General features: G+C 49.4%; 1 protein-coding gene across 1 annotated transcript; it reads left to right on the top strand.

Moving 5' to 3' along the window:
* Positions 1–340: 340 nt before the first annotated feature.
* On the top strand, positions 341–26,005 carry LOC135535082 (SR-related and CTD-associated factor 4-like; the record flags this gene model as incomplete). The annotated part of the gene is made up of 9 exons (XM_064961807.1): positions 341–424; positions 10,404–10,448; positions 18,039–18,200; positions 18,714–18,849; positions 20,425–20,678; positions 20,780–21,328; positions 24,917–24,990; positions 25,103–25,178; positions 25,829–26,005. Coding segments are annotated over 9 exons (1,557 nt in total), but the record flags the coding sequence as incomplete, so codon positions are not given.
* Between the last annotated feature and the right edge of the window lie 331 nt (positions 26,006–26,336).

The raw sequence follows: 26,336 nt of genomic DNA, 5'->3' as shown, positions 1-26,336 counted from the left end.
GTTGGAGCTAGAAACACAAGCATTAGGTATTACTGCACTGTTGGAGCTAGAAACACAAGCATTAGGTATTACTGCACTGTTGGAGCTAGAAACACAAGCATTAGGTATTACTGCACTGTTGGAGCTAGAAACACAAGCATTTCGCTTTCCCTGCCAAATATGTGTACGTGACTAATAAGATTAGTTTTTTATTTGAGGTGTACCTACCATAGGAGTCACCTCAAAGCGTACCGTTGACTTTGTACAGACCTACTGTGCTGCAGGAGTTGTGACCTGTTTTTGTTGTTGTTGTTGGTCATCTCCTCTCCCTCTTTCGTCTCTTCTCTCTCTTCTCCCCCAGCTGTTCTCCTTGATGGACATGAAGCCCCCAATATCTCGAGCCAAGATGATATCCATCACTAAGTCAGCCATCAAAGCTATGAAGGTAAGTTGTGTGTGGTATGAGAGTATAAATCGATGCTTTGTGGAGGGAGAGAAGTCGTGCTCTCGACAGGGACAGCTGGTGGGTGGTGTGTGTGTGTGTGTGTGTGTGTGTGTGTGTGTGTGTGTGTGTGTGTGTGTGTGTGTGTGTGTGTGTGTGTGTGTGTGTGTGTGTGTGTGTGTGTGTGATAAAACCACTGAACCAGCTCCGTCTGCTCGGTTCCGTGTCGGACCACAAGTCTAAGGCAACACCATGTGTTTCTGTTTCCAAGTCCTCCGAGCCAGACACAGATTAAATGGTTTCTGTTGAGATTCGGACAACTGAACCATTTTCCCCGATCCAATTCTAACTGCCGTTAATTAAGGTAAATCCGTTTTTGAATTCAATCACTTTTTTTTTTTGTTGATAGCATCCATTTTGTTTTAAACAAAACATTCCATACATGTTTTCCCACGGAAGAAGTGGTCAGAAAGTGATGTTTTCGGACCTGAAGGCCAAAACATTCAGGAGATCAAAGGTGCTCAAAGTTGACCCGTTTTTGCATAACGTGAAACAGTCATGTCTCCACTGGAACATATGAAGGGTTGAGTTTGATACCATTTAAAAAAACTTTACAAACAGCGTTGTCAAACTATTTCATATTATTATTATTATAAAAAAATTTTTAATAACAATGAACCTTGACCAATAACAGTTTGCCGTAGTTCCCTAGAACAGTTGAGCCTGTCACGTGTTTGTTTTGTAAATTACACAGCAGGAGAAAGAGCGGGAACCGATGAGGTCAGCTGTGTATTGGGTTTAACTTGCTAGTTATCTCAGTTAGTATCTGAATTAATATGGAGACGGGCATCGTATAGTGTTAGCTTTCTGCTGTGCTAGTTATCTCAGTTAGTATCTGAATTAATATGGAGACAGGCATCGTATAGTGTTAGCTTTCTGCTGTGCTAGTTATCTCAGTGTCTGAATTAATATGGAGACAGGCATCGTTAGTGTTAGCTTTCTGCTGTGCTAGTTATCTCAGTGTCTGAATTAATTTTGGAGACGGGCATCGTATAGTGTTAGCTTTCTGCTGTGCTAGTTATCTCAGTGTCTGAATTAATTTTGGAGACGGGCATCGTATAGTGTTAGCTTTCTGCTGTGCTAGTTATCTCAGTGTCTGAATTAATATGGAGACGGGCATCGTATAGTGTTGGCTTTCTGCTGTGCTAGTTATCTCAGTGTCTGAATTAATATGGAGACGGGCATCGTATAGTGTTAGCTTTCTGCTGTGCTAGTTATCTCAGTGTCTGAATTAATATGGAGACAGGCATCGTATAGTGTTAGCTTTCTGCTGTGCTAGTTATCTCAGTATCTGAATTAATATGGAGACAGGCATCGTATAGTGTTAGCTTTCTGCTGTGTTTGAGAAGTCAAAGCGCTCTGGATAAGTTCTTGATTTCCTTGCGTTTTTATTCTCCTCTGCTCCTCCTCCCTCTTCTCCGAGCAGAGCAGGCCCGTTGCCCTAGCAACTCCACACAGACTCTGTGTAACATGGTACTATGTCAGTGGTCATACCTTCCTGTCTGGTAGTAATGTGGTTACCATGGTAACATGTCAGATTGGTCATGCCTTCTTGTCTGGTAGTAATGGGGCTACCATGGTAACATGTCAGAGCGTTTATACCTTCCTGTGTTGTGGTAATGGGGTTACCTTGGTAACACGTCAGAGTGTTTATGCCTTCCTGTCTGGTGTCCCTTATACAGTATTAGTTCCTTGATCCTGGTCCAGAATACCCAGGGTTTCTCCCTCCTCATATTGACTGATACCTGATCATGGTGTAGAACATACAGGGTTTCTCCCTCCCCATATTGACTGATCCTGGTCCAGAATACCCAGGGTTCCTCCCTCCTCATATTGACTGATACCTGATCATGGTGTAGAACATACAGGGTTTCTCCCTCCCCATATTGACTGATCCTGGTCCAGAATACCCAGGGTTCCTCCCTCCTCATATTGACTGATCCTGGTCCAGAATACCCAGGGTTTCTCCCTCCTCATATTGACTGATCATGGTCCAGAATACCCAGGGTTTCTCCCTCCCCATATTGACTGATCCTGGTCCAGAATACCCAGGGTTTCACCCTCCCCATATTGACTGATCATGGTCCAGAATACCCAGGGTTCCTCCCTCCCCATATTGACTGATCCTGGTTCAGAATACCCAGGGTTTCTCCCTCCTCATATTGACTGATCCTGGTCCAGAATACCCAGGGTTTCTCCCTCTCCATATTGACTGATACCATTAAATAATAATACAAAATACAATACCACAAGTAAAGTTATGTAGTTAAATGTTAATGCTGCTTCACCAGGTCTCTGTCCATTCAGAGACGTCAGTATCAAGCCTGTCTGTCAGAGTGCCAGGTCTCTGTCCATTCAGAGACATCAGTGTCTGTCTGTCTCTGTCTGTCTGTCTGTCTGTCTGTCTGTCTGTCTGTCTGTCTGTCTGTCTGTCTGTCTGTCTGTCTGTCTGTCTGTCTGTCTGTCTGTCTGTCTGTCTGTCTGTCTGTCTGTCTGTCTGTCTGTCTGTCTGTCTGTCTGTCTGTCTGTCTGTCTGTCTGTCTGTCTGTCTGTCTGTCTGTCTGTCTGTCTGTCTGTCTGTCTGTCTGTCTGTCTGTCTGTCTGTCTGTCTGTCTGTCTGTCTGTCTGTCTGTCTGTCTGTCTGTCTGTCTGTCTGTCTGTCTGTCTGTCTGTCTGTCTGTCTGTCTGTCTGTCTGTCTGTCTGTCTGTCTGTCTGTCTGTCTGTCTGTCTGTCTGTCTGTCTGTCTGTCTGTCTGTCTGTCTGTCTGTCTGTCTGTCTGTCTGTCTGTCTGTCTGTCTGTCTGTCTGTCTGTCTGTCTGTCTGTCTGTCTGTCTGTCTGTCTGTCTGTCTGTCTGTCTGTCTGTCTGTCTGTCTGTCTGTCTGTCTGTCTGTCTGTCTGTCTGTCTGTCTGTCTGTCTGTCTGTCTGTCTGTCTGTCTGTCTGTCTGTCTGTCTGTCTGTCTGTGCCTGCCTGCCTGCCTGCCTGTCTGTCTGTCTGTCTGTCTGTCTGTCTGTCTGTCTGTCTGTCTGTCTGTCTGTCTGTCTGTCTGTCTGTCTGTCTGTCTGTCTGTCTGTCTGTCTGTCTGTCTGTCTGTCTGTCTGTCTGTCTGTCTGTCTGTCTGTCTGTCTGTCTGTCTGTCTGTCTGTCTGTCTGTCTGTCTGTCTGTCTGTCTGTCTGTCTGTCTGTCTGTCTGTCTGTCTGTCTGTCTGTCTGTCTGTCTGTCTGTCTGTCTGTCTGTCTGTCTGTCTGTCTGTCTGTCTGTCTGTCTGGACAGAGTGTCTATGTGATGGTTACATGTTTCTTGTAACACACATAGGTCACTGTTCTATTACCAATGGCAGTTAGGGTAGGTCGTATTTGACTCACAAACAAGTACTATGTTGAAGTTTGAACAGGTCAGACTAAAACCTACCTAATTCTGTTCTCCTCATCGATGACTGTTGATGAGCAGGCACGTGGTCAGGCTGGAGGTGAGGTCTTTGCCAGAGCCTCATTGATGGACATAGCAGCATAGCTTAGTTCCTGGCCCCTCATCAAAGATACTGGTCGATCACACACACACACACACGCACACACACACACGCGCACACACACACGCAAACGCACACACAGAGAGATTACATTATCAATGGTGGTTATGATTAACTTGGTGGAACCAAACTGATGGATGTGTCCAGCTTTCTATTTCACTTCAGATATCATCAAATTAAATAGAATGATAAACACAGATCAGGCTGGTTCCCACCAGGCTAGGTTATACCCTGGACATTATATAGTGATCAGGCTGGTTCCACCAGGCTGGGTTATACCCTGGACATTATATAGTGATCAGGCTGGTTCCACCAGGCTAGGTTATACCCTGGACATTATATAGTGATCAGGCTGGTTCCACCAGGCTAGGTTATACCCTGGACATTATATAGTGATCAGGCTGGTTCCACCAGGCTAGGTTATACCCTGGGCATTATATAGTGATCAGGCTGGTTCCACCAGGCTAGGTTATACCCTGGACATTATATAGTGATCAGGCTGGTTCCCATCAGGCTAGGTTATATCCTGGACATTATATAGTGATCAGGCTGGTTCCCACCAGGCTAGGTTATACCCTGGACATTATATAGTGATCAGGCTGGTTATACCAGGCTAGGTTATACCCTGGACATTATATAGTGATCAGGCTGGTTCCACCAGGCTAGGTTATACCCTGGACATTATATGGTGATCAGGCTGGTTATACCCTGGACATTATATAGTGATCAGGCTGGTTCCACCAGGCTAGGTTATACCCTGGACATTATATAGTGATCAGGCTGGTTCCACCAGGCTAGGTTATACCCTGGACATTATATAGTGATCAGGCTGGTTCCACCAGGCTAGGTTATACCCTGGACATTATATAGTGATCAGGCTGGTTCCACCAGGCTAGGTTATACCCTGGACACTATATAGTGATCAGGCTGGTTCCACCAGGCTAGGTTATACCCTGGACATTATATGGTGATCAGGCTGGTTATACCAGGCTAGGTTATACCCTGGACATTATATAGTGATCAGGCTGGTTCCACCAGGCTAGGTTATACCCTGGACATTATATAGTGATCAGGCTGGTTCCACCAGGCTAGGTTATACCCTGGACATTATATAGTGATCAGGCTGGTTCCACCAGGCTAGGTTATACCCTGGACATTATATAGTGATCAGGCTGGTTCCACCAGGCTAGGTTATACCCTGGACATTATATAGTGATCAGGCTGGTTCCACCAGGCTAGGTTATACCCTGGACATTATATAGTGATCAGGCTGTTTCCACCAGGCTAGGTTATACCCTGGACACTATATAGTGATCAGGCTGGTTCTACCAGGCTAGGTTATACCCTGGACATTATATAGTGATCAGGCTGGTTCCACCAGGCTGGGTTATACCCTGGACATTATATAGTGATCAGGCTGGTTCCACCAGGCTAGGTTATACCCTGGACATTATATAGTGATCAGGCTGGTTCCCACCAGGCTAGGTTATACCCTGGACATTATATAGTGATCAGGCTGGTTCCCACCAGGCTAGGTTATACCCTGGACATTATATAGTGATCAGGCTGGTTATACCCTGGACATTATATAGTGATCAGGCTGGTTCCACCAGGCTAGGTTATACCCTGGACAAAGCTGTTGTCACTGACAGGTGAAGGTTGCTGGCTGGATACTTGCCAACATGTTCCATTCATAGGAATGTTCCCAGTGAGGTCATGTGGTTGACTGTTCCATTCATTGGAATGTTCCCAGTGAGGTCATGTGGTTGACTGTTCCATTCATTGGAATGTTCCCAGTGAGGTCATGTGGTTGACTGTTCTATTCATTGGAATGTTCCCAGTGAGGTCATGTGGTTGACTGTTCTATTCATAGGAATGTTCCCAGTGAGGTCACGTGGTTGACTGTTCTATTCATAGGAATGTTCCCAGTGAGGTCATGTGGTTGACTGTTCCATTCATTGGAATGTTCCCAGTGAGGTCATGTGGTTGACTGTTCCATTCATTGGAATTTTCCCAGTGAGGTCATGTGGTTGACTGTTCTATTCATAGGAATGCTCACAGTGAGCTAGCAACAACAGAGGAGGTGTAACAGGGCTACTTCTATCGTAGGAGTCGAGGGAGACTGGTCACAACAGAGGAGGTGTAACAGGGCTACTTCTATCGTAGGAGTCGAGGGAGACTGGTCACAACAGAGGAGGTGTAATGGGGCTACTTCTATCATAGGAGTCGAGGGAGACTCTGGTCACAACAGAGGAGGTGTAACAGGGCTACTTCTATCGTAGGAGTCGAGGGAGACTGGTCACAACAGAGGAGGTGTAACAGGGCTACTTCTATCGTAGGAGTCGAGGGAGACTGGTCACAACAGAGGAGGTGTAACAGGGCTACTTCTATCATAGGAGTCGAGGGAGACTGGTCACAACAGAGGAGGTGTAATGGGGCTACTTCTATCGTAGGCGTCGAGGGAGACTGGTCACAACAGAGGAGGTGTAATGGGGCTACTTCTATCATAGGAGTCGAGGGAGACTAGCAACAACAGAGGAGGTGTAACAGGGCTACTTCTATCATAGGAGTCGAGGGAGACTAGCAACAACAGAGGAGGTGTAACAGGGCTACTTCTATCGTAGGAGTCGAGGGAGACTGGTCACAACAGAGGAGGTGTAACAGGGCTACTTCTATCGTAGGAGTCGAGGGAGACTGGTCACAACAGAGGAGGTGTAGCAGGGCTACTTCTATCGTAGGAGTCGAGGGAGACTGGCAACAACAGAGGAGGTGTAATGGGGCTACTTCTATCGTAGGAGTCGAGGGAGACTAGCAACAACAGAGGAGGTGTAACAGGGCTACTTCTATCGTAGGAGTCGAGGAGACTAGCAACAACAGAGGAGGTGTAACAGGGCTACTTCTATCATAGGAGTCGAGGGAGACTCTGGTCACAACAGAGGAGGTGTAACAGGGCTACTTCTATCGTAGGAGTCGAGGGAGACTAGCAACAACAGAGGAGGTGTAACAGGGCTACTTCTATCGTAGGCGTCGAGGGAGACTGGTCACAACAGAGGAGGTGTAATGGGGCTACTTCTATCATAGGAGTCGAGGGAGACTAGCAACAACAGAGGAGGTGTAACAGGGCTACTTCTATCGTAGGAGTCGAGGGAGACTGGCAACAACAGAGGAGGTGTAACAGGGCTACTTCTATCATAGGAGTCGAGGGAGACTGGCAACAACAGAGGAGGTGTAACAGGGCTACTTCTATCGTAGGAGTCGAGGGAGACTAGCAACAACAGAGGAGGTGTAACAGGGCTACTTCTATCATAGGAGTCGAGGGAGACTGGTCACAACAGAGGATGTGTAACAGGGCTACTTCTATCATAGGCGTCGAGGGAGACTGGTCACAACAGAGAAGGTGTAACAGGGCTACTTCTATCGTAGGCGTCGAGGGAGACTGGTCACAACAGAGGAGGTGTAACAGGGCTACTTCTATCATAGGAGTCGAGGGAGACTGGTCACAACAGAGGAGGTGTAGCAGGGCTACTTCTATCGTAGGAGTCGAGGGAGACTGGCAACAACAGAGGAGGTGTAATGGGGCTACTTCTATCGTAGGAGTCGAGGGAGACTAGCAACAACAGAGGAGGTGTAACAGGGCTACTTCTATCGTAGGAGTCGAGGGAGACTAGCAACAACAGAGGAGGTGTAACAGGGCTACTTCTATCGTAGGAGTCGAGGGAGACTGGTCACAACAGAGGAGGTGTAACAGGGCTACTTCTATCGTAGGAGTCGAGGGAGACTGGTCACAACAGAGGAGGTGTAATGGGGCTACTTCTATCATAGGAGTCGAGGGAGACTCTGGTCACAACAGAGGAGGTGTAACAGGGCTACTTCTATCGTAGGAGTCGAGGGAGACTAGCAACAACAGAGGAGGTGTAACAGGGCTACTTCTATCGTAGGCGTCGAGGGAGACTGGTCACAACAGAGGAGGTGTAATGGGGCTACTTCTATCATAGGAGTCGAGGGAGACTAGCAACAACAGAGGAGGTGTAACAGGGCTACTTCTATCGTAGGAGTCGAGGGAGACTGGCAACAACAGAGGAGGTGTAACAGGGCTACTTCTATCATAGGAGTCGAGGGAGACTGGCAACAACAGAGGAGGTGTAACAGGGCTACTTCTATCGTAGGAGTCGAGGGAGACTAGCAACAACAGAGGAGGTGTAACAGGGCTACTTCTATCATAGGAGTCGAGGGAGACTGGTCACAACAGAGGATGTGTAACAGGGCTACTTCTATCATAGGCGTCGAGGGAGACTGGTCACAACAGAGAAGGTGTAACAGGGCTACTTCTATCGTAGGCGTCGAGGGAGACTGGTCACAACAGAGGAGGTGTAACAGGGCTACTTCTATCATAGGAGTCGAGGGAGACTAGCAACAACAGAGGAGGTGTAACAGGGCTACTTCTATCGTAGGAGTCGAGGGAGACTGGTCACAACAGAGGAGGTGTAACAGGGCTACTTCTATCGTAGGAGTCGAGGGAGACTAGCAACAACAGAGGAGGTGTAACAGGGCTACTTCTATCGTAGGAGTCGAGGGAGACTGGCAACAACAGAGGAGGTGTAACAGGGCTACTTCTATCATAGGAGTCGAGGGAGACTGGTCACAACAGAGGAGGTGTAACAGGGCTACTTCTATCATAGGAGTCGAGGGAGACTGGTCACAACAGAGGAGGTGTAACAGGGCTACTTCTATCATAGGAGTCGAGGGAGACTGGTCACAACAGAGGAGGTGTAACAGGGCTACTTCTATCATAGGAGTCGAGGGAGACTGGCAACAACCATGGCACTTTCATTCTGAGTTCTTGCTTGACAAGTTGTTAAAATAGCAAGTGAACCTTCGAATGCAATTTATTTTTGGAGGTCGGTCAACCATTGCTCCTTCTGGTAGATTCCGGCGTCCGTTCAACTGTGCGCTTTTTGCCGAACAGAAAAACAGGGTCGACGATTGTCATCATCCCTCAATTATAAACGTAGCTCGAGAAATAAGGTCATCTCGTTTTTGAAGTTAATTCTATGCTTTATAGACCGACTAATTTGTTATTTAAAAAAAATAAAAAAAATTCTGGAATAGAAACGCTGTTTGTAAAGTTTTTTTAAATGGTATCAAACTCAACCCTTCATATGTTCCAGTGGAGACATGACTGTTTCACGTTATGCAAATACGGGTCAACTTTGAGCACCTTTGATCTCCTGAATGTTTTGGCCTTCAGGTCCGAAAACATCACTTTCTGACCACTTCTTCCTTGGGAAAACATGTATGGAATGTTTTGTTTAAAACAAAATGGATGCTCTCAACAACAACAAAAAAGTGATTGAATTCAAAACGGATTTACCTTAATTAACGGCAGTTAGAATTGGATCGGGGGAAAATGGTTCAGTTGTCCGAATCTCAACAGAAACCATTTAATCTGTGTCTGGCTCGGAGGACTTGGAAACAGAAACACATGGTGTTGCCTTAGACTTGTGGTCCGACACGGAACCGAGCAGACGGAGCTGGTTCAGTGGTTTTATCTCACACACACACACACACACACACACACACACACACACACACACACAAAATTATTAATGTTTTTAACAAAAGGATGTGAGAAAAAGTGATTTTAAAACCCATTAATGACTGAACGTCTCCATTAAAATATATATAACCTTTATTTAACGAGGCAAGTCGATCAAGAACAAATTCTTATTTATAATGACGGCCTATCGGGGAACCGTGGGTTAAACTGCCTCGTTCAGGGGAACAGTGGGTTAACTGGTCTAGGAACAGTGGGTTAAACTGCCTCGTTCAGGGGAACAGTGGGTTAACTGGTCTAGGAACAGTGGGTTAACTGCCTTGTTCAGGGGAACAGTGGGTTAACTGCCTCGTTCAGGGGAACAGTGGGTTAACTGCCTCGTTCAGGGGAACAGTGGGTTAACTGCCTCGTTCAGGGAACAGTGGGTTAACTGCCTCGTTCAGGGAACAGTGGGTTAACTGCCTCGTTCAGGGAACAGTGGGTTAACTGCCTCGTTCAGGGGAACAGTGGGTTAACTGCCTCGTTCAGGGAACAGTGGGTTAACTGCCTCGCTCAGGGGAACAGTGGGTTAAACTGCCTCGTTCAGGGGGCAGAACGACCGATTTCGACCTTGTCAGCTCGGGGGGGATTTGATCTTGCAACCTTTCGGTTACAAGTCCAACGCTCGAACCACTAGGCTACCTGCCGCCCCCAGGATACACTAAACATCCTTTTAATGAAGCCTAGTCCTGCACTGGAAAACTGGCTCCATTTGAAAAGAGAATTTTAAGTCCTTGACTAGGCTTCCGTCTGTGTCTGTTACTAAAACTCTGTGACATCTCTCTTCTCCCCTTCCAGTTATATAAACACGTGGTCCAGATTGTTGAGAAGTTCGTTAAAAAGGTGAGGTGCCTCCACACGTCATCATCTTCTACACACTATACTTTCGGGATAGTCAACTCTGATCCTTAAGAGATCCTAATTACTGCTAGTTTTCTGTTCTACCTAATAATCAATATCACCCAGTTGGTGACCCGGGCCAACATCAGTCCCTGATTTTAAAGGTGAAGAATTTAAGAAAGCAGTGGAACTGGCTTGGAGGTTCATTGGGGCCTAAATATTATCCACATCCCAAACTTCCTAGCATTGGGGCCTAGACATTATCCACAGCCCAAACTTCCTAGCATTGGGGGTTGTTTCTGGATATGGAGTGTTGATGTGTTGGATGTTACACTGAAGACTCACTTTTACATATCTATATATCTCGTGCTGTCTGCCTGTCTCGCTGTCTGTCTGCCTGTCTCGCTGTCTGTCTGTCTGTCTCGCTGTCTGTCTGTCTCGCTGTCTGTCTGTCTGTCTCGCTGTCTGTCTGTCTGTCTCGCTGTCTGTCTCTGTCTCGCTGTCTGTCTCTGTCTCGCTGTCTGTCTCTGTCTCGCTGTCTGTCTGTCTCGCTGTCTGTCTGTCTGTCTCGCTGTCTGTCTGTCTGTCTGTCTGTCTCGCTGTCTGTCTGTCTGTCTGTCTGTCTCGCTGTCTGTCTGTCTCGCTGTCTGTCTGTCTCGCTGTCTGTCTGTCTCGCTGTCTGTCTGTCTCGCTGTCTGTCTGTCTCGCTGTCTGTCTGTCTCGCTGTCTGTCTGTCTCGCTGTCTGTCTGTCTCGCTGTCTGTCTGTCTCGCTGTCTGTCTGTCTCGCTGTCTGTCTGTCTCGCTGTCTGTCTGTCTCGCTGTCTGTCTGTCTGTCTGTCTGTCTCGCTGTCTGTCTGTCTCGCTGTCTGTCTGTCTCGCTGTCTGTCTGTCTCGCTGTCTGTCTGTCTCGCTGTCTGTCTGTCTCGCTGTCTGTCTGTCTCGCTGTCTGTCTGTCTCGCTGTCTGTCTGTCTCGCTGTCTGTCTCGCTGTCTGTCTGTCTCGCTGTCTGTCTGTCTCGCTGTCTGTCTGTCTCGCTGTCTGTCTGTCTGTCTCGCTGTCTGTCTGTCTGTCTCGCTGTCTGTCTGTCTGTCTCGCTGTCTGTCTGTCTGTCTCGCTGTCTGTCTCGCTGTCTGTCTGTCTCGCTGTCTGTCTGTCTCGCTGTCTGCCTGTCTCGCTGTCTGCCTGGCTGGCTGTCTCGCTGTCTGTCTGTCTCGCTGTCTGTCTGTCTCGCTGTCTGTCTGTCTCGCTGTCTGTCTGTCTCGCTGTCTGTCTGTCTCGCTGTCTGTCTGTCTGTCTGTCTCGCTGTCTGTCTGTCTCGCTGTCTGTCTGTCTCGCTGTCTGTCTGTCTCGCTGTCTGTCTGTCTCGCTGTCTGTCTGTCTCGCTGTCTGTCTGTCTCGCTGTCTGTCTGTCTCGCTGTCTGTCTGTCTCGCTGTCTCGCTGTCTGTCTGTCTCGCTGTCTGTCTGTCTCGCTGTCTGTCTGTCTCGCTGTCTGTCTGTCTCGCTGTCTGTCTGTCTCGCTGTCTGTCTGTCTCGCTGTCTGTGTCTGTCTGTCTGCCTGTCTCGCTGTCTGCCTGGCTGGCTGGCTGTCTGTCTGTGTGGCTGGCTGTCTGTCTGTGTGGCTGGCTGGCTGTCTCGCTGTCTGTCTGTCTCGCTGTCTGTCTGTCTCGCTGTCTGTCTCGCTGTCTGGCTGTCTGTCTCGCTGTCTGGCTGTCTGTCTCGCTGTCTGGCTGTCTGTCTGGCTGTCTGTCTCGCTGGCTGTCTGTCTCGCTGTCTGTCTGTCTGTCTCGCTGTCTGTCTGTCTGTCTCGCTGTCTGTCTGTCTGTCTCGCTGTCTGGCTGTCTGTCTCGCTGTCTGGCTGTCTGTCTCGCTGTCTGTCTCGCTGGCTGGCTGTCTGTCTCGCTGTCTGTCTGTCTCGCTGTCTGTCTGTCTCGCTGTCTGTCTCGCTGTCTGTCTCGCTGTCTGTCTCGCTGTCTGTCTGTCTCGCCTCGCTGTCTGTCTGTGTGTCTCGCTGTCTGTGTGTCTCGCTGTCTGTGTGTCTCGCTGTCTGTCTGTCTCGCTGTCTGTCTGTCTCTCTGTCTGTCTGTCTCGCTGTCTGTCTGTCTCGCTGTCTGTCTGTCTCGCTGTCTGTCTGTCTCGCTGTCTGTCTGTCTCGCTGTCTGGCTGTCTGCCTGTCTGTCTGTCTCGCTGTCTGTCTGTCTCGCTGTCTGTCTGTCTCGCTGTCTGTCTGTCTCGCTGTCTGTCTGTCTCTGTCTGTCTCGCTCTCTGTCTGTCTCGCTGTCTGTCTCGCTGTCTGTCTCGCTGTCTGTCTGTCTCGCTGTCTGTCTGGCTGTCTCGCTGTCTGTCTGGCTGCCTGGCTGCCTGGCTGGCTGGCTGGCTGGCTGGCTGGCTGTGTGTCTCGCTGTCTGTCTCGCTGTCTGTCTGTCTCGCTGTCTGTCTGTCTCGCTGTCTGTCTGTCTCGCTGTCTGTCTGTCTCGCTGTCTGTCTGTCTCGCTGTCTGTCTGTCTCGCTGTCTGTCTGTCTCGCTGTCTGTCTCGCTGTCTGTCTCGCTGTCTGTCTCGCTGTCTGTCTCGCTGTCTGTCTCGCTGTCTGTCTGTCTGTCTCGCTGTCTGTCTGTCTGTCTCGCTGTCTGTCTGTCTCGCTGTCTGTCTGTCTGTCTCGCTGTCTGTCTGTCTCGCTGTCTGTCTGTCTGTCTGTCTCGCTGTCTGTCTGTCTGTCTCGCTGTCTGTCTGTCTGTCTGTCTCGCTGTCTGTCTCGCTGTCTGTCTCGCTGTCTGTCTCGCTGTCTGTCTCGCTGTCTGTCTCGCTGTCTGTCTGTCTGTCTCGCTGTCTGTCTGTCTGTCTCGCTGTCTGTCTGTCTCGCTGTCTGTCTGTCTGTCTCGCTGTCTGTCTGTCTGTCTGTCTCGCTGTCTGTCTGTCTGTCTCGCTGTCTGTCTGTCTGTCTCGCTGTCTGTCTGTCTGTCTGTCTCGCTGTCTGTCTGTCTGTCTGTCTCGCTGTCTGTCTGTCTCGCTGTCTGTCTGTCTCGCTGTCTGTCTGTCTCGCTGTCTGTCTGTCTGTCTCGCTGTCTGTCTGTCTGTCTCGCTGTCTGTCTGTCTGTCTCGCTGTCTGTCTGTCTGTCTCGCTGTCTGTCTGTCTGTCTCGCTGTCTGTCTGTCTGTCTCGCTGTCTGTCTGTCTCGCTGTCTGTCTGTCTCGCTGTCTGTCTGTCTCGCTGTTTGTCTCGCTGTTTGGCTGTCTGTCTGTCTCGCTGTCTGTCTCGCTGTCTGACTGTCTGTCTGCCTGTCTCGCTGTCTGACTGTCTGTCTCGCTGTCTGTCATTCTGTCTTGCTGTCTGTCTGTCTGTCTCGCTGTCTGGCTGTCTGTCTGTCTCGCTGTTTGTCTCGCTGTTTGGCTGTCTGTCTCGCTGTCTGTCTGTCTCGCTGTCTGTCTCGCTGTCTGACTGTCTGTCTGCCTGTCTCGCTGTCTGACTGTCTGTCTCGCTGTCTGTCATTCTGTCTTGCTGTCTGTCTGTCTCGCTGTCTGTCTGTCTCTCTCGCTGTCTGTCTCTCTCGCTGTCTGTCTGTCTCGCTGTCTGTCTGTCTCGCTGTCTGACTGTCTGTCTCGCTGTCTGTCTGTCTCGCTGTCTCGCTGTCTGTCTGTCTCGCTGTCTGTCTGTCTCGCTGTCTGTCTGTCTCGCTGTCTGTCTGTCTCGCTGTCTGTCTGTCTCGCTGTCTGTCTGTCTCGCTGTTTGGCTGTCTGTCTCGCTGTCTGTCTGTCTCGCTGTCTGTCTCGCTGTCTGTCTGCCTGTCTCGCTGTCTGACTGTCTGTCTCGCTGTCTGTCATTCTGTCTTGCTGTCTGTCTGTCTGTCTCGCTGTTTGTCTCGCTGTTTGGCTGTCTGTCTCGCTGTTTGGCTGTCTGTCTCGCTGTCTGTCTGTCTCTCTCGCTGTCTGTCTGTCTCTCTCGCTGTCTGTCTCTCGCTGTCTGTCTCTCTCGCTGTCTGTCTGTCTCGCTGTCTGTCTGTCTCGCTGTCTGACTGTCTGTCTCGCTGTCTGTCTGTCTGTCTCGCTGTCTGTCAGTCTGTCTGTCTGTCTCGCTGTCTGTCTGTCTCGCTGTCTGTCTGTCTCGCTGTCTGTCTGTCTCGCTGTCTGTCTGTCTCGCTGTCTGTCTGTCTCGCTGTCTGTCTGTCTCGCTGTCTGTCTGTCTCGCTGTCTGTCTGTCTCGCTGTCTGTCTGTCTCGCTGTCTGTCTGTCTCGCTGTCTGTCATTCTGTCTCGCTGTCTGTCATTCTGTCTCGCTGTCTGTCATTCTGTCTCGCTGTCTGTCATTCTGTCTCGCTGTCTGTCATTCTGTCTCGCTGTCTGTCATTCTGTCTCGCTGTCTGTCATTCTGTCTCGCTGTCTGTCATTCTGTCTCGCTGTCTGTCATTCTGTCTCGCTGTCTGTCTCGCTGTCTGTCTCTGTCTGTCTGTCTGTCTGTCTCGCTGTCTGTCTGTCTCGCTGTCTGTCTGTCTCGCTGTCTGTCTGTCTCGCTGTCTGTCTGTCTCGCTGTCTGTCTCGCTGTCTGTCTCGCTGTCTGTCTCGCTGTCTGTCTCGCTGTCTGTCTCGCTGTCTGTCTCGCTGTCTGTCTGGCTGTCTGTCTGTCTCGCTATCTGTCTGTCTGTCTCGCTGTCTGTCTGTCTGTCTCGCTGTCTGTCTGTCTGTCTCGCTGTCTGTCTGTCTCGCTGTCTGTCTGTCTCGCTGTCTGTCTGTCTCGCTGTCTGTCTGTCTCGCTGTCTGTCTGTCTCGCTGTCTGTCTGTCTGTCTGTCTCGCTGTCTGTCTCGCTGTCTGTCTCGCTGTCTGTCAGTCTGTCTGTCTGTCTCGCTGTCTGTCTGTCTCGCTGTCTGTGTGTCTCGCTGTCTGTGTGTCTCGCTGTCTGTCTGTCTCGCTGTCTGTCTGTCTCGCTGTCTGTCTGTCTGTCTGTCTGTCTGTCTCGCTGTCTGTCTGTCTGTCTCGCTGTCTGTCTGTCTCGCTGTCTGTCTGTCTCGCTGTCTGTCTGTCTGTCTCGCTGTCTGTCTGTCTCGCTGTCTGTCTGTCTGTCTCGCTGTCTGTCTGTCTGTCTCGCTGTCTGTCTCGCTGTCTGTCTGTCTGTCTCGCTGTCTGTCTGTCTGTCTCGCTGTCTGTCTGTCTCGCTGTCTGTCTGTCTGTCTCGCTGTCTGTCTGTCTGTCTCGCTGTCTGTCTGTCTCGCTGTCTGTCTGTCTGTCTCGCTGTCTGTCTGTCTGTCTCGCTGTCTGTCTCGCTGTCTGTCTGTCTGTCTCGCTGTCTGTCTGTCTCGCTGTCTGTCTGTCTCGCTGTCTGTCTGTCTCGCTGTCTGTCTGGCTGGCTGGCTGGCTGGCTGGCTGTGTGTCTCGCTGTCTGTCTGGCTGGCTGGCTGGCTGTGTGTCTCGCTGTCCGTCTGTGTCTCGCTGTCTGTCTGTCTCGCTGTCTGTCTGTCTCGCTGTCTGTCTGTCTCGCTGTCTGTCTGTCTCGCTGTCTGTCTGTCTCGCTGTCTGTCTTTCTGTCTCGCTCGCTGTCTGTCTTTCCGTCTCGCTCGCTGTCTGTCTTTCTGTCTCGCTGTCTGTCTGTCTGTCTCGCTGTCTGTCTGTCTGTCTGTTTCGCTGTCTGTCTGTCTGTCTCGCTGTCTGTCTGTCTGTCTCGCTGTCTGTCCGTCTGTCTCGCTGTCTGTCTCGCTGTCTGTCTGTCTGTCTCGCTGTCTGTCTGTCTCGCTGTCTGTCTGGCTGGCTGGCTGGCTGGCTGTGTGTCTCGCTGTCTGTCTGTCTCGCTGTCTGTCTGTCTCGCTGTCTGTCTGTCTCGCTGTCTGTCTGTCTCGCTGTCTGTCTGTCTCGCTGTCTGTCTGTCTCGCTGTCTGTCTGTCTCGCTGTCTGTCTGTCTCGCTGTCTGTCTGTCTCGCTGTCTGTCTGTCTCGCTGTCTGTCTCGCTCGCTGTCTGTCTCGCTCGCTGTCTGTCTTTCTGTCTCGCTGTCTGTCTTTCTGTCTCGCTGTCTGTCTGTCTCGCTGTCTGTCTGTCTGTCTGTTTCGCTGTCTGTCTGTCTGTTTCGCTGTCTGTCTGTCTCGCTGTCTGTCTGTCTCGCTGTCTGTCTCGCTGTCTGTCTCGCTGTCTGTCTGTCTGTCTGTCTCGTTGTCTGTCTCACTGTCTGTCTCGCTGTCTGTCTGTCTCCTCTCTCTTTGTCTGTTTGTCTCGCTGTCTGCATGTCTCCTCTCTCTCTCTCTGTCTGCATGTCTCCTCTCTCTCTCTCTGTCTGCATGTCTCCTCTCTCTCTCTCTGTCTGCATGTCTCCTCTCTCTCTCTCTGTCTGCGTGTCTCCTCTCTCTCTCTGTCTGCGTGTCTCCTCTCTCTCTCTCTGTCTGCGTGTCTCCTCTCTCTCTCTTTGTCTGCGTGTCTCCTCTCTCTCTCTTTGTCTGTGTGTCTCCTCTCTCTCTCTTTGTCTGTGTGTCTCCTCTCTCTCTCTTTGTCTGCGTGTCTCCTCTCTCTCTCTGTCTGCGTGTCTCCTCTCTCTCTCTGTCTGCGTGTCTCCTCTCTCCTACTCTGTCTGCATGTCTCCTCTCTCCTACTCTGTCTGCATGTCTCCTCTCTCTCTCTCTGTCTGCATGTCTCCTCTCTCTCTCTCTGTCTGCGTGTCTCCTCTCTCTCTCTCTGTCTGTATGTCTCCTCTCTCTGTCTGTATGTCTCCTCTGTCTGTATGTATGTCTCCTCTCTCTCTCTCTCTCTGTCTGCATGTCTCCTCTCTCTCTCTCTGTCTGCATGTCTCCTCTCTCTCTCTCTGTCTGCATGTCTCCTCTCTCTCTCTCTGTCTGCATGTCTCCTCTCTCTCTCTCTGTCTGCATGTCTCTCTCTCTCTCTGTCTGCATGTCCTCTCTCTCTCTCTGTCTGTATGTCTCCTCTCTCTGTCTGTATGTCTCCTCTCTCTCTCTCTGTCTGCATGTCTCCTCTCTCTGTCTGTATGTCTCCTCTCTCTCTCTCTGTCTGCATGTCTCTCTCTCTCTCTCTGTCTGCATGTCTCCTCTCTCTCTCTCTCTGCATGTCTCTCTCTCTCTGTCTGCATGTCTCCTCTCTCTCTCTCTGTCTGCATGTCTCCTCTCTCTCTCTCTGTCTGCATGTCTCCTCTCTCTCTCTCTGTCTGCATGTCTCTCTCTCTCTCTCTGTCTGTATGTCTCCTCTCTCTCTCTCTGTCTGCATGTCTCCTCTCTCTCTCTCTGTCTGCATGTCTCCTCTCTCTCTCTCTGTCTGCATGTCTCCTCTCTCTCTCTCTGTCTGTATGTCTCCTCTCTCTCTCTCTGTCTGTATGTCTCCTCTCTCTCTCTCTGTCTGTATGTCTCCTCTCTCTCTCTCTGTCTGTATGTCTCCTCTCTCTCTGTCTGCATGTCTCCTCTCTCTCTCTGTCTGTATGTCTCCTGTCTCTCTCTCTCTTTCTGTCTCCTGTCTCTCTCTTTGTCTGCATGTCTCCTCTCTCTCTGTCTGTCTCCCTCCCTCTCTCTCTGTCTGTCTCTCTCTCGCTGTCTGTCGTATATCTCTCTATCTCTCCATTTAATTTTCAATTGACTCTCTTTCTGTCTGTATCTTAATCCCTCCCCCTCCCCCAGTGTAAGCCGGAGTACAAGGTGGCAGGTCTATATGTTGTAGACTCCATTGTCCGACAGTCCCGTCATCAGTTTGGCATGGACAAGGACGTGTTCGGGCCACGGTTCACCAAGAACATCACGGGAACGTTTGAGAACCTCTGTCTCTGTCCCACTGAAGAACGGGTGAGACCATGATGATGATTATAATGGTGGTGAAACAAGTTATAATGGATACCTGAGGACGCTGTACTGACTCATAACAAATCTCTCTCCCTCCTCCTTTCTCCTCTCTCTCCTCTCTCTCCTTTCTCTCTCCTCTCTCTCCTCTCTCTCCTTTCTCTCTCCTCTCTCTCCTTTCTCTCTCCTCTCTCCTTTCTCTCTCCTCTCTTCTTTCTCTCTCTCTCCTTTCTCTCTCTCTCCTTTCTCTCTCCTTCTTTCTCTCTCCTTCTTTCTCTCTCCTTCTTTCTCTCTTTCTCACAATCCTCCCCTCTCTCTCATTCTCTCTCTCTCCATTCTCTCTCTCTCCTTTCTCTCTCTCCTTTCTCTCTCTCCTTTCTCTCTCTACTTTCTCTCTCTCCTTCTTTCTCTCTCCTTCTTTCTCTCTCTCCTTCTTTCTCACTATCCATCTCTCTCTCTCTCCTTTCTCTATCTCCTTCTTTCTCTCTCTCTCTCCCTCTCCCCCCTTCCTATCTGTAGAGTAAGATAGTGCGTGTGTTGAATCTGTGGCAGAAGAATGGTGTGTTTAAGATGGAGATCATCCAGCCTCTTCTAGATATGGCGACGTCTGGTTCCAGCAGTGTTGCAGACACCGAGATGGACGACCCGGACCCAGGTATTACTGTCTGTCTGTTAGCCCAGACCCAGGTATTACTGTCTGTTAGCCCAGACCCAGGTATTGCTGTCTGTTAGCCCAGACCCAGGTATTACTGTCTGTTAGCCCAGACCCAGGTATTACTGTCTGTTAGCCCAGACCCAGGTATTACTGTCTGTTAGCCCAGACCCAGGTATTACTGTCTGTTAGCCCAGACCCAGGTATTACTGTCTGTTAGCCCAGACCCAGGTATTACTGTCTGTTAGCCCAGACCCAGGTATTACTGTCTGTTAGCCCAGACCCAGGTATTACTGTCTGTCTGTTAGCCCAGACCCAGGTGTTACTGTCTGTTAGCCCAGACCCAGGTGTTACTGTCTGTTAGCCCAGACCCAGGTATTACTGTCTGTTAGCCCAGACCCAGGTATTACTGTCTGTTAGCCCAGAACCAGGTATTACTGTCTGTTAGCCCAGACCCAGGTATTACTGTCTGTTAGCCCAGACCCAGGTATTACTGTCTGTTAGCCCAGACCCAGGTATTACTGTCTGTCTGTTAGCCCAGACCCAGGTGTTACTGTCTGTTAGCCCAGACCCAGGTGTTACTGTCTGTTAGCCCAGACCCAGGTGTTACTGTCTGTCTGTTAGCCCAGACCCAGGTGTTACTGTCTGTCTGTTAGCCCAGACCCAGGTATTACTGTCTGTTAGCCCAGACCCAGGTATTACTGTCTGTTAGCCCAGACCCAGGTATTACTGTCTGTTAGCCCAGACCCAGGTATTACAGTCTGTTAGCCCAGACCCAGGTGTTACTGTCTGTTAGCCCAGACCCAGGTATTACTGTCTGTTAGCCCAGACCCAGGTATTACTGTCTGTTAGCCCAGACCCAGGTATTACAGTCTGTTAGCCCAGACCCAGGTGTTACTGTCTGTTAGCCCAGACCCAGGTGTTACTGTCTGTTAGCCCAGACCCAGGTATCAGAGCTGTCTGTCTGCCTGTCTCTGCCTGTCTCTCTGTCTCTCTGCCTCTCTGCCTCTCTGCCTCTCTGTCTCTCTGCCTCTCTGTCTCTCTGTCTCTCTGCCTCTCTGTCTCTCTGCCTCTCTGTCTCTCTGCCTCTCTGTCTCTCTGCCTCTCTGCCTCTCTGTCTCTCTGTCTCTCTGCCTCTCTGTCTCTCTGCCTGTCTCTGTCTCTCTGCCTCTCTGTCTCTCGCTGCCTCTCTGCCTGTCTCTCTCTCTGTCTCTCTGCCTGTCTGTCTCTCTCTCTGTCTCTCTGCCTGTCTCTGTCTGTCTGACTCTCTGTCTCTCTGCCTGTCTCTCTCTCTGTCTCTCTGCCTCTCTGTCTCTCTGCCTGTCTCTCTCTCTGTCTCTCTGCCCGTCTCTCTCTCTCTCTCTGTCTCTCTGCCTGTCTCTCTCTCTGTCTCTCTGCCTGTCTCTCTCTCTCTGTCTCTCTGCCTGTCTCTCTCTCTGTCTCTCTGCCTCTCTGCCTGTCTCTGTCTCTCTGCCTGTCTGTCTCTCGCTGTCTCTCTGCCTGTCTCTCTGCCTGTCTGTCTCGCTCTCTCTCTGCCTGTCTCTGTCTGTCTAACTCTCTTGTACTGCTGTCCTCCAGGTTTCCCCTCATCCCCGTCCCCTGTAAAGGGTAAGGTCACCTCAGTAACGGAAAACACTGTTGTGGCGCCTGTCTCTGTCTGTCTGACTCTCTTGTACTGCTGTCCTCCAGGTTTCCCCTCATCCCCGTCCCCTGTAAAGGGTAAGGTCACCTCAGTAACGGAAAACACTGTTGTGGCGCCTGTCTCTCAGCTTCAGAACTCGGACGCATTCGCCGCTGTCGCTCAGCTCTTCCAGTCCTCAAAGGGACAACAGGTGTGTGTTTTATTTTTGCTCGTCCCATCTTCAGGCATCCCCCCAGTGTCCTAACTCGGCTCTCTCTCTCTCTCTCTCTCTCTCTCTCTCTCATTCTGCAGCTTCAGCAAATTTTCCAGAACTTTCAACAAAATCCGTTAAAGCCTCAGACTCATCCCTTCCCACCCCCGACCCACAGCCAACCTCAACCTCATCCTCAACCCCATCCCCAGACCCACAGCCACCCCCAGCCTCAACCTCATCCTCAACCCCAGACCCACAGCCACCCCCAGGCTCAACCTCATCCTCAACCCCAGACCCACAGCCACCCCCAGCCTCAACCTCATCCTCAACCCCAGACCCACAGCCACCCCCAGGCTCAACCCCATCCTCAACCCCATCCTCAACCCCATCCCCAGGCTCAACCCCATCCTCAACCCCAGCCTCAACCTCATCCTCAACCCCATCTCCAGGCTCAACTCCATCCTCAACCCCATCACCAGGCTCAACCCCATCACCAGGCTCAACCCCAGCCTCCTGCCAACCTCCACCACCTCCACTCCCAGCTCCATCTCCAGTCCCTGACCCCCGCCCTGGGTACGACCGCTCAGCGACTCCCCCTCCCCTCCAGCGAGCTCAGCCAGCAGAAAACAGCATTTGACAAGGTGGCTGTGAGTTCCTCTTCTTACTATCGACCAAACCACAGAGTAGGGGGTTCCCCTTCCTCGTCCCACAGGGGTGTTAGTGACGGTGTAAAGGGGATTCAGAATAGTTTATTTTTTTGGGTGGCGTTTAAAAAATAATTGTTGTTGTTATGGGAAATGTCTTGTCTCTAGTAATGGTAGCCAGGGATATGTTGAACAAATCAACAACCTAACCTAGATTTAGATTTGAATGAGAATAACCAAAAGATTTATTTAACCAGGTCAGTCATTTTATAAAACACATTCTCGTTGACAGTAACGACCTGAACAACACACGAGAGAAATAAATTTCTTGAAAATCTCAACACATACAGTGCCTTCAGGAGAGTATTCAGACCCCTTACGTTACAGCTTTATTCTACAATGGAATCAGTCTATAATACCCCATAATGACATCACAATACCCAATAATGACATCACAATACCCCATAATGAGGTCACAATACCCCATAATGACGTCACAATACCCCATAATGAGTTCAAAATACCCCATAATGACGTCACAATGCCCCATAATGACATCACAATACCCAATAATGACATCACAATACCCCATAATGAGGTCACAATACCCCATAATGACGTCACAATACCCCATAATGAGGTCAAAATACCCCATAATGACGTCACAATACCCCATAATGACGTCACAATACCCCATAATGAGGTCAAAATACCCCATAATGACGTCACAATACCCCATAATGACGTCACAATACCCCACAATGAGGTCAAAATACCCCATAATGACGTCACAATACCCCATAATGAGGTCACAATACCCCATAATGAGGTCACAATACCCCATAATGAGGTCACAATACCCCATAATGAGGTCACAATACCCCATAATGAGGTCACAATACCCCATAATGAGGTCACAATACCCCATAATGAGGTCACAATACCCCATAATGACGTCACAATACCCCATAATGACGTCACAATACCCGATAATGAGGTCACAATACCCCATAATGACGTCACAATACCCCATAATGAGGTCACAATACCCCATAATGAGGTCACAATACCCCATAATGAGGTCACAATACCCCATAATGAGGTCAAAATACCCCATAATGAGGTCAAAATACCCCATAATGAGGTCACAATACCCCATAATGAGGTCACAATACCCCATAATGAGGTCAAAATACCCCATAATGAGGTCACAATACCCCATAATGAGGTCACAATACCCCATAATGAGGTCACAATACCCCATAATGAGGTCACAATACCCCATAATGAGGTCACAATACCCCATAATGACGTCACAATACCCCATAATGAGGTCACAATACCCCATAATGAGGTCAAAATACCCCATAATGAGGTCACAATACCCCATAATGACGTCACAATACCCCATAATGAGGTCACAATACCCCATAATGAGGTCACAATACCCCATAATGAGGTCACAATACCCCATAATGAGGTCACAATACCCCATAATGAGGTCACAATACCCCATAATGAGGTCACAATACCCCATAATGAGGTCACAATACCCCATAATGAGGTCAAAATACCCCATAATGAGGTCACAATACCCCATAATGACGTCACAATACCCCATAATGAGGTCACAATACCCCATAATGAGGTCACAATACCCCATAATGAGGTCACAATACCCCATAATGAGGTCAAAATACCCCATAATGAGGTCAAAATACCCCATAATGACGTCACAATACCCCATAATGACGTCACAATACCCCATAATGAGGTCAAAATACCCCATAATGAGGTCACAATACCCCATAATGACGTCACAATACCCCATAATGAGGTCACAATACCCCATAATGAGGTCACAATACCCCATAATGAGGTCAAAATACCCCATAATGAGGTCACAATACCCCATAATGACGTCACAATACCCCATAATGACGTCACAATACCCCATAATGACAAAGTGAAAACAGGTTTTTAGACATTTTTGCAAATGTATTAAAAATAAGATACCTAATTTACATAAATATTCAGACCCCAGACTCAAAATTGAGCTCGGGTGCATCCTGTTTCCATTGATCATCCTTGAGATGTTTCTACAACTTGATTGGAGTCCACCTGTGGTCAATTCAATTGATTGGACATGATTTAGAAAGGCACACACCTGTCTATATAAGGTCCAACAGTTGACAGTGCATCAGAGCAACAACCAATCCACGAGGTCGAAGGAACTGTCTGTTAAGCTCTGAGACAGGATTGTGTCGAGGCACAGATCTGGGGAAGGGTAACAAAACATTTCTGCAGCATCGAAGGTCCCCAAGAACACAGTGACCTCCACCATTCTTAAAAGGAAGATGTTTGGAATCACCAAGACTCTTCCTAGATCTGGCAGCCTGGCCAAACGCAGCAATCAGGGGAGAAGGGCCTTGGTCAGGGAGGTGACCAAGAACCCGATGGTCACTCTGACAGAGCTCCAGAGTTCCTCTGTGGAGATGGTTTTCCTTCTGGAAGGTTCTCCCATCTCTGCAGCACTCCACCAATCAGGCCTTTATGGTAGAGTGGCCAGACCGAAGACACTCCTCAGTAAAAGGCTCATGACACCCCACTTGGAGTTTGGAAAAAGGTGCCTAAAGTCTAATTAGACCACGAGAAACACGATTCCCTGTTCTAATGAAACCAAGATGAAACTCTTTGGCCTGAATGCCAAGCGTCACGTCTGTAGGAAACCTGGCACTATCACTATGGTGAAGCATGGTGGTGGCAGCATCATGCTGTGGGGATGTTTTTCAGTGGCAGGGACTGGGAGACTAGTCAGGATCGAGGGAAAGATGTACGGAACAAAGTACAGAGATCCTTGATGAAAACCTGCTGCAGGGCTCTCAGGACCTCCAACAAGCAGGCTTGGAAATGGAAAACAATGTGTTTGAGTTGAACCTCGTCTCCTCTCGTTTGTCTAGACGCTGTTGAACCTCGTCTCCTCTCGTTTGTCTAGACGCTGTTGAACCTCGTCTCCTCTCGTTTGTCTAGACGCTGTTGAACCTCGTCTCCTCTCGTTTGTCTAGACGCTGTTGAACCTCGTCTCCTCTCGTTTGTCTAGACGCTGTTGAACCTCGTCTCCTCTCGTTTGTCTAGACGCTGTTGAACCTCGTCTCCTCTCGTTTGTCTAGACGCTGTTGAACCTCGTCTCCTCTCGTTTGTCTAGACGCTGTTGAACCTCGTCTCCTCTCGTTTGTCTAGACGCTGTTGAACCTCGTCTCCTCTCGTTTGTCTAGACGCTGTTGAACCTCGTCTCCTCTCGTTTGTCTAGTCGCTGTTGAACCTCGTCTCCTCTCGTTTGTCTAGACGCTGTTGAACCTCGTCTCCTCTCGTTTGTCTAGACGCTGTTGAACCTCGTCTCCTCTCGTTTGTCTAGACGCTGTTGAACCTCGTCTCCTCTCGTTTTGTCTAGACGCTGTTGAACCTCGTCTCCTCTCGTTTGTCTAGACGCTGTTGAACCTCGTCTCCTCTCGTTTGTCTAGACGCTGTTGAACCTCGTCTCCTCTCGTTTGTCTAGACGCTGTTGAACCTAGTCTCTCCTCGTTTGTCTAGACGCTGTTGGACCGCTTTGACTATGACGATGAGCCTGAGGGAGCCGACGAATCAAAGAAGGACCAGACGTCTTTGTAAGACCTTTCCCCTTATAGTGTGTGTGTGTGTGTGTGTGTATGTATGTGTGTGTGTGTGTGTGTGTGTGTGTGTGTGTGTTAACTGTGTGTATTTGTTTCATTCTGGCAGTACCCAGCAGCCTCCAGGTTTCCCCCAGCACTTTCAACAACACATGATGGGCATGGTCCCAGACCTCACACGCCAGGTAATTAACATGGTCCCAGACCTCACACGCCAGGTAATTAACATGGTATCAGACCTCACACGCCAGGTAATTAACATGGTCCCAGACCTCACACGCCAGGTAATTAACATGGTCTCAGACCTCACACGCCAGGTAATTAACATGGTCCCAGACCTCACACGCCAGGTAATTAACATGGTCCCAGACCTCACACGCCAGGTAATTAACATGGTCCCAGACCTCACACGCCAGGTAATTAACATGGTCTCAGACCTCACACGCCAGGTAATTAACATGGTCCCAGACCTCACACACCAGGTAATTAACATGGTCTCAGACCTCACACGCCAGGTAATTAACATGGTCTCAGACCTCAAACGGCAGGTAATTAACATGGTCTCAGACCTCACACGCCAGGTAATTAACATGGTCTCAGACCTCACACACCAGGTAATTAACATGGTCTCAGACCTCACATGCCAGCTAATATACTGATTTTGCTATCTATTTGTGTCTCTCCCCTCTCCCGCTCCTCTCTCCCCTCTCTCCTTCTCTGTCTCTCTCCTCTCCCTCTCTCTCTCTCTCCTCTTTCTCTTCTCTCTCTCAGAACACACACACACACACACACAGTATTAAAACAAAACTCTCCCTGTCTTTCACCCTCCATCCAGATATCTCTGCCTCCTAACGGCCAGCTCCAGGGCTATGGTTTGCTGCCGGGCCAGGCCTACCCAGGAATGGTGGTTCCCCCAGGCCAGGCCCTCCCTGGTACAGGACCTCCAGGCTTCCCTGGGGGATACCCTCCAAACAAGGACGCCTTTGGCCAACACGTGGGCCAGCAGGAACAGGTGAGATTAATAGATTTGAATTAGGTTCGGTGGAGTTTTGTTAGGTATGAATGGTTAAAAACATTCATTAAAGTGAAGACTGTTGTTTTATCGAATAAATTCTCTGTAATTATTATTACGTGATTAAACTAATCATGTAAATGTAATTAACTAGGAAGTCGGGGCACCGTGGAAAATCTTCAGATTACAAAGTTGTAATTTTCCTAGTGTAACTTTCAGATATTTTAATATCTGATCACTTGGTCTTCTAATTAATGAATTATTCTTTACCTCACGTTAGTCTCATTCCAAACGCCGTAAATTGTTGGTTATCTGCACGAACCCAGCCTTT

Source organism: Oncorhynchus masou, unplaced genomic scaffold (genome assembly GCF_036934945.1).
Source record: "Oncorhynchus masou masou isolate Uvic2021 unplaced genomic scaffold, UVic_Omas_1.1 unplaced_scaffold_4415, whole genome shotgun sequence".
Classification (NCBI taxonomy): domain Eukaryota; kingdom Metazoa; phylum Chordata; class Actinopteri; order Salmoniformes; family Salmonidae; genus Oncorhynchus; species Oncorhynchus masou.
This window is presented reverse-complemented; position numbering and strand designations above follow the sequence as displayed.